This window comes from Lithobates pipiens, unplaced genomic scaffold (assembly GCF_037356315.1).
Source record: "Lithobates pipiens isolate NorthernLeopardFrog02 unplaced genomic scaffold, aLitPip1_a1.2 Scaffold_19, whole genome shotgun sequence".
NCBI classification, from domain to species: Eukaryota; Metazoa; Chordata; class Amphibia; order Anura; family Ranidae; genus Lithobates; species Lithobates pipiens.
Window position 1 is genome coordinate 46,450,060 of NW_027507764.1, and position 8,629 is coordinate 46,458,688.

General features: G+C 41.1%; 1 protein-coding gene across 1 annotated transcript; it reads left to right on the forward strand.

Moving 5' to 3' along the window:
* The first annotated feature begins 467 nt into the window (after positions 1-467).
* On the forward strand, positions 468-4,216 carry LOC143995940 (uncharacterized). Its single transcript, XM_077490711.1, has 2 exons — positions 468-2,400; positions 2,602-4,216. Exon 1 carries the CDS (start codon positions 804-806, stop codon positions 2,031-2,033), a length of 1,230 nt encoding a protein of 409 aa, XP_077346837.1. The 5' UTR covers positions 468-803; the 3' UTR covers positions 2,034-2,400; positions 2,602-4,216.
* The last annotated feature ends 4,413 nt before the right edge of the window (positions 4,217-8,629 follow it).

Consider the following 8,629-nt stretch of genomic DNA (forward strand, 5'->3'; position numbering starts at 1 on the left):
ACAGATAACAAAAAGATTTGAGGTATACCGACTGTCAGAGGTTGATTGCCTGACTATTTCAGCGCTGTTTAGTTAAGTGATCTACAAAGATCGCAAGGCTATCTTTTTTCTGTGTGTTTACTTAACTTTGTTCATGTTTAACCCTTTTTGATTCTCTCGATAGTGTGGGGAGTGCTGATGTTTTTTTTTTTTCTCTTGTATTGCTGCTTTGTTCGTTTCTAAAAGGAGATAAGAAGTCATTCTTCACCTAAGCACTGCACTCACCCTCCCCCTCCCCTCATGGAAGGATTGTTTCTGCTAGAAGTTGTAAAGTTAACCCTTGATTAGCTATGACAATACAGAAGGGTTATATTGTATATATTGAAACTTAGCATAAAAGAAAAAGAAGGTAGATGGCATTTTGTAGTAAATAGAATGTTGTAGAATTATCAGGTGGCTTGATGAATGTGAAAAGAAAAGAAAAAAAAAGGCTGAGAATGTTTTCATTGCTATGAAGGTTAAGAAGCTGTTTCTCAGAAACAAGAAAATGCAGATTGCCTGACAGAGGTTAATTTGTGCATCTGTGAAAATATTAGGACTTTTTGGTGGGAAAAAGAGTCTGAAAAATAGTCTTAAAGTAAATATTTATATTGGATTGGAGTTATTTTTAGAATTCATAGACTTTCAACTGTGAAGTGTTAATGATGCAATGCTGTTTATATTTGGGTACATTTATAAGTCAAAAGGCTAAGTTCTGAATCAGAATACTAAAAAAATTAAAAAGAAAGAAAGTTCTATTTTGGGGCCCTGTGGATAAGCTTAAAATGTCAGGACCCAAAGTTCAAAAAAGGTATGGGTTGGAAATGGCGGAGTATTGGCTTCAGCATGCTAAAATTAGGGTAGAAGGAAAAAGAACAAAGGAAAAATGCCAAGCCCAATTGTCCCTAGTGGACAAAGAGGATGATCTCATCTGCTACACCCAGAGACCACCTCCCTATAATGGTCCTCCCCCTCAGGTGCAAGTAACTGCCCAGAGTAACACCTTCCCTGTGACATCCACCCCTGTCAAAGGAACCGCCTCTGAACAAAACCCCAACTCCACTTCCTCAATCTCTCCAGAAAGTAGTTCAGTCCTGGAGATGAACAGATCGATCCTTGAAACATTAACTGACGCCATAACTCATGCACTAGGTGCCCCAGCAGGAGCCAAGAGACTAAGTAAACCTCCTATTAGGTATGGTGTGGAGGACGGTGAGGAATACCCCTTGATAGAGGTCCCAAACCCAAGGGGAGGACAGAATGAGGCACTGGGCCAGCCATATCCCTTGACTATGACTGTTTTTCGACCATGGACTGACAGTGATATACAAAAGGCTACAGAACACATAAAACATCCAAAATTAGGTCCAGCTGAATTCATTGAAAACATAGAGGGATTACGGAACAGTTATAAATTGAATGGGGTGGAAGTAGAGAGAGCCCTGAGGAGAGTATTAGGGTCAGATTGGGCTTCGGTAAAGGGGGATTGGGACCCCTGCGCCCCAGCAAATGCACATGGACGGGGGGATCCATTGCCTCCAGAAAGCCCAGACTTAGGAAACAGGTTGACTGCCCTACTGAACAGATGCCAGCTTAGATGGGTACAACGGACTGATTGGCAAAAAATAAATATGACAGTACAAGAAGATAAAGAAAGTGTCAGTGACTACCTAAATAAATTACGAGAGATTTTTAGAGTGTTCTCCGGGCTCCCCGAAGCTGAAGATGTGAATAGTGCATATCAGCAACAGCTAAAGATTGCTTTTTTAAATGGATTGAAACAGGATCATAAGGATTACATTGTTAAAAACATGGTTACTTACCGAACTGCATCAGTTTTAGATGTTTTACAATATGCTAAGCATTCTGAGAAGTATTTGAAAGCAAAAGCAAAAAAGAATGTGAAAGTAAAGGTTTTTATGCAAGGTGATGAAGGAGAGGAGGATGCAGAAGAGTACACTGCTGAGGCAGAACCAGAGGGGTCTCATAGAGGAAGGATTACTCTACAGAAATAGACAGTGCAACGAGAGTACTTCCACCCTGTGTACAAGCACTGGTAGCATCAGCGGTGTAGTGGTTAGCACTCTAGCAGTGAAGGGGGTCACTGGTTCGAATCCCAATCATGACGCTGCCTGCCTGGAGTTTGCATGTACTCCCTGTGCCTGCGTGGATTTCCTCCGGGTGCTCTGGTTTCCTCCCGCACTCCGGAGACATGCAGGTGGGTTGATTGGCTTCTGTCCCGGTTTGGCCCTGGTATATGAATGGGGACGTTGGATCCTTGGGGGTGGAGAACGATGTGGGTGTACAGGGGTAGAGGCTAGACACTCACTCAGGCTGAACCGGATGGACTGGTGTCTTTATTCAACTTTACTAACTGAAAAGGTACCACATGCAGTGTTTGTTATCCTGTTACAGCAAAAGATATCACATTTGAGCCCAGCACGACACCTTTCCTGTATGACAATACTCTTGACACAACCTCACTTAACAATACAGAGGTGTACTACATTAAAACCATCCACACTACTACCACTTCCTACTGACGGGTATAAACATGACTGCACTGCTGCCATCACTGAAAAGGTACTGCCACGAAGTGATCTGAAAGATGTACCATTATCTAACCCTGACATGATACTTTTTGTTGATGGTTCTAGTAAGAAAAATCCAGATGGCACAAATGCAACAGGATATGCAGTAGTGACACAGGATGAGATTTTGGAAGCGGGGCCACTACCAAAACATTATTCAGCACAAGTTGCAGAACTTGTAGCATTGACAAGAGCATGTATACTGTCAGAAGGAAAATCTGTAACCATATACACTGACAGTCAATATGCCTTTTCAACAGTGCATGTTTTCGCACAACAATGGAAAAACAGGGGGATGGTCACCTCCAGTGGTAAACCAATTTCACATACGGACTTCATTTTAGAACCAAAAAAGCTTGCAATCTGTAAATGTCAAGCACATACAAAATATACGGACCCCATCTCAAAGGGGAATAAAAGGGCAGATGAAGCTGCACATAAAATAATGACGAGAAATCATAGTGATAGATCATACAGTCCTTACTGATATGCAGCAAAATGCCCCCCTGGGGAAAACAATATTGGAAAACAAAGGGTTGCACAATAATTGATGACATTTACACATCACCTGAAGGGAAACCGGTGTTACCAAAATCTTTATTTAGGTATGCAGCAGTATTGACACATGGAGTAACGCATGTGTCAAACAGGGGAATGACTGAGATGTTAAATAAAGTATGTACAGCCTATGGATTCACAAACTACTCAAAAACTTTTTGCTCTCAATGTCTTATATGTGCAAGACACAATGCTCAGGGAGGTATAAGACCACAGAAAGGGAAGTTCCCTACACCGCAATATCCATTCCAACACATTTGCATGGATTTTATTGAATTAGACAAATGTGAAAGGAAGAAATATTGTTTGGTACCCAGGCACCCTGACCAAATGGGTGGAGATATTCCCGACAGGAAGTGCAGATGCACAGACTGTAGCCAAAGCATTACTAAGAGATATTATTCCTAGATTTGGAATCCCTGAAAGGATTTACAGTGATAATGGACCCCATTTTGTAATTAACAAATATACAACATTTGATAGAAGTGATGAGAATTAAAGGGAAATACCATTGTGCCTATCATTCCCAATCAGCTGGATTGGTAGAAAGACATAATGGCATTCTAAAAAGCAAACTGAGAAAAGTTATGGAAGAAATAGGTAAAAATAATTGGATGTATTGCCTACTAGTAGCTGTGACCAGTATGTATATCACACCCCCAAAAGAAGATGAAAAGGTGCATGTGGGAGATTGGGTCTCAATAAAAAGTAATAAGAAAAAAAACAGTGGTAACTCCCCAAGGTGGGATGGTCCTTTCAAAGTCCTTTTAACTACCCTTACTGTGATAAGGATTGCAGAGAGGTCTACCTGGATTCACCAGTCCCATTGTAAAAACGTTTTACAGGCAGAGTAGGGCCAGTTGGCTACAAGAGGTCCAGAAAGTCCGGCTACAAAGGGAGGTCTCACACAAGGTGGGACTTGTCTCAAACCGGTGAAGTCTCCCTCCCCTTCCAACTCCCCTATCCTATCCGCTGGAACTCTGTAGCTGGTTAGGATGAAAGGGACAGTAATTATCCTTGGGTTACTGGTGACTCTAGGAGAGGCATCCATAAGAGGGGGTAGGCGCTATGGAAGAGTAGAGGAACCTTTGGATTAGGAAAGAACAGGAAAAGCATTAAATCTAACCTTTATAGAGGGAATAACTAGCACTATACTGGTAGACTTCTGTCAGATTGTAGATTGTGGGGATACAACTGGGGCTAGAGGACTTCTATGGGCAGATAAATATATCTGCTGGCTCTGGAATAAGGCAGGATGTCAAGCATGGGATCAGGCCCTATGGACTACAGCGCATCAAGATTGGGGGTATAATCAACCAGGGGCTAAAAAGAGTGGTATAAAGGAGAGACTCGTAATCACAAAAGCGGCCAACTCCCCCTGCACAAATAGTAAGAACTGTAACCAACTATTAATAACATTAACGGAGCCGAGGAAGGAAGATCAGCGGTTGTATTCCATGGGAGCATGGGTGTCAGGAACTGATCCCTCAGGAACATTTTTCCTTGAGGTATTACCACCTAATAAAATTAAACAACAGGAAAAAGTAGACTCAGAAGGGAAAGAAGAAGGCCATACTAAAATAGAAGTTCTGAGTAAAACTATAAGATTCACTAACCTAACAATAGAAGATGCCATAGCTTTGGAGACGGGCTACCAAGAAAAAAATGAGTGGTTAGAATGGTTGAGGTACACGGTTAGAACTCTGAAAAAGGAAAACTGTTTAGTTTGTGCCGGAGCCAGACCACATTTAGCAACAGTTCCTTTTCCTCTAGATCACAATACAGATCCAGAAGGTTTAAAATGTATGTTGCAATTGTATAATAAGAGCTATAAACCTGAAGCAAATTCTACTTGTCACACATTGAGTTTGTTGTTTCCCCCAGTACAGAGACCTCAGATACCTCCAGCGGTTACCGCTTATCCGGGCAACTTTACTTGTTTTGCACTCCCAGGGAACCGTAGCGCGGTGGATCTTGGGTCACTACCCGATGACTACTGTGTGGAGAGGATTAACACGGACAATGGTGACTGGGTTGAACATTACATTCAGAGAGCTGATGTCTGGTGGATGTGTGGGGATAAGAAACTGCGAGCTAGACTACCGGCCAATGCCCAAGGGGATTGCGCTATGGTCCAGCTGGCTATGCCCCTGAGAATCCTGTCAGAATACCCGTGGACTAAGAGTCACCGACAGTATCATAGGGACACCTCTCCCTTGGGGTCATTTGACTCTCAGATCTACATAGATGAGATTGGGGTTCCTCGCGGGGTGCCGGACGAGTTTAAAGCCAGGAATCAGGTGACAGCTGGGTTTGAGTCTCTTCTCTGGTGGGTGACTATAAATTAAAATGTTGACTGGATTAATTATATATATATATTATAACCAACAACTATTTGTAAACTATACTAGGGATGCTGTGAAGGGCCTAGCAGAACAGTTGGCCCCCACATCTCTAATGGCCTGGCAGAACCGAATGGCTTTAGATATGGTCTTAGCTGAAAGAGGAGGGGTATGCAAAATGTTTGGTAGCATGTATTGTACATTTATCCCCAACAATACAGCTCCTGGAGGGACAGTGACCAGAGCCTTGGAAGGACTGACTGCGCTATCGAATGAATTGGCGGAAAACTCAGGTATTAATGATCCATTCACAACTTGGCTTGAAGGATGGTTCGGTAAATGGACTGGATTTATCACATCATGTTTGATCTCAATCGCTGTGGCTTTAGCCGTTTTGGTCACTTGCGGATGCTGCTGCATTCCCTGTATTCGAGGACTTTCACAAAAACTCATTGAAACTGCAGTCTCAAGAACAATGTATCAAACCCTCTCTACCTCTGAGGATACCTATGTGGACATTGAAGCTCAACTTAATGACATACAGTCCGAAAGTGTATAACACAGGGACTTTCATCGAAATGTGTTGAGATAAAATAGTCACACAAAGAGGAGGGAATGTTAGAAAAGTTTTAAATGTTTATTGTGTGACTATTAGAAAAACAATAGTCCTGAGACTGATTTGTTAAAAAGCTTACTTCTGAGCACATTATTGTATTAACTCATTGTATTGTTTTGTCTTAATTAACTCCATAGTAAGTTGTAGAATCATTAGATTTAACTAAATATGATAGCCTAAGAATGTACAGGAAACATAGCTAAAAGAATAAAGGTACTAGTTCGTACCATGACAACGTTATTTATGTTTCCTCAGCCAATAGAAGCATAGAGATGTTATTCTTATGGGTTATGTGAAGGCGGGACACAGTCTTTTGGCAGACATTTTTCTTCAGCTTCCGTGATGTAAGCATGTCTCTCTGTTGTGGGCCACATCAGAAATAAATTTTCCTGCTTCTCAAGAACACCTGGAGTTTTTTTTACTGATCACAAGGGAAATTCCTAACAACATAGAATCGCAGAAACAGCTGATTAGCATCGTGAGGGGGGTTGAATCAAGATTGTGATCTTTTAACGATTAATCGTGCAGGTCTAGCACAGAGCCAATCAGCATTGTGCAGACAGAGAGTCAGGGGTCAGGCAGCCTCATAGGACAGTTAAAGCAGAATGAAAACTCCTCCTACAAGCTTTAACAAGGCACTCATTGAAGTGATATGACTGATATATACTGCTGAAGAGAAAAGGTACTTAGCAATTTATATACTAACATGATTGCATTTCCATGTTCTGTATACTGCGGGAGACCAGATATAGTGAATACCGGGTCCTGGGTTTAGTAACACTTTAATGAACTTTTATAGTGACTGGCAAGAATACAAGTAGAAAGAGGGAATTGTCTGGTTAGGATTATTAAACCTTTGGGTGAACGCTGTAGGTAGTTGTTATACACTGTTAATTATTTGGCATAAGACTTTTTTTTTACAATACTGAAAATGATTATACATTTTTAATGTTGTATTTATTTGAACTTCAGAAAGTTTTTTTTTTCTTTTACATTATAAAGGAAATATACAAAAATTAGGTCTTAATCAAAAGAGTCCACTTTTTATATATGGCAGCGCTTCATCACTTTCCTCTAAGTGAAACTGTCAATTTCTTTCTGTGTTTTCGGAAGTGGTGCTCAATAGTGATTTAAACAGTTCTTATTGTGGTTGATAGAGAAACAGCTTCCACCAAACAATTCACCACTCGTGGTTCAGTAGTCCCCCTTTGGGGATGCACTCACCAAAATGCCAGAAAAAATGAGCCTTCAGTATAACATCATTCATATGTGAACTCCTCCTTAGCCACTAGATGTCTCTGTTATTGGGATGGGGCTCAATATGTTTCATAAGCTGCTTGTCTCTGACACTGTACCATGCAACCTATTGGGAAGAGACCTACTGAGTTAATTACAAGCCTGTGTACTTATACACCCAATGGAGTAGAAGTACACGTTGGAGAATTAGATGAAGAAATGTATGTGTGGATTGACAGCAATGAAATTAGAGGAAGAGATTCCACCTGAAATTGTTGCTCAAATACCTTTATATTCTCTGGGCGAAGGGAAAGTATGATGTAGGACTTCTACAAGTCCCTCCGGTTAAAGTCAAAATAAAGGCAGGAGCTCAAATTCCATGCATTCCACAGTATTCACTGTCACCAGATCAACTCGCTGGTGTACGAGTACAAATAAAAGAACTACTTGAAGCAGGTGTCATAAAGAAAACAGAAAGTAGAGCACAAATGCCATTGTTTCCTGTAAAGAAAAAAGTCAAAAAGGGAGAAAAGCCAGTATATCAAATGGTACATAATTTAAGGGCCATCAATCAAATCATAGAGGAAGACACCCCTGTTGTCCCAAATCCCAGTACTTTACTCAATGACATACCTGCAGGACCACAAGTGTATACCGTAATAAACCTAGCAAATGCTTTCTTTAGTGTTGCCTTGGATGAAGGGAGCCAAGAACTTTTTCCTTCCCGTTTTGAAGGAGAAATGTATACCTGGACAAGAATACCGCAAGGAATGGTTTCATCTCCAAGTGCATTCTCAAAGACCATGATGATGATCCTAAACGGGTGGCAACCAGCCCATAAAGGCACAGTGATTAAGGTGTACATTGATGACATCTTACTATGTGCAGACACACAAGAACATTTTGAACAAGACTCTCTCTGTTGAAATATCTCAGTGAACAAAATTGTAGAGTGTCAAAGGAAAAGGTACAATGGGCAGACCTCATATGAAATGTCTTGATCACTGTCTAGGCCCTGGAACCAAACATATTGACATTGAAAGAAAACGGACAATAACTAAAATGCCTTAGCCGAAAAATCACAAGCAGCTCAGAGAATTTATCGGAATGGTGTCATATGTGAGACAACGGATACCAGATACTAACACCAAGTTAAAACCCTTGTACACTGCCCTGACTACACCCATTGAATGGACAAAGGAACTGGAGGATGTCTTCAATCAGTTGAAAGCTGATATCCAGGTCACACCTGTCCTCAAATTACCTTA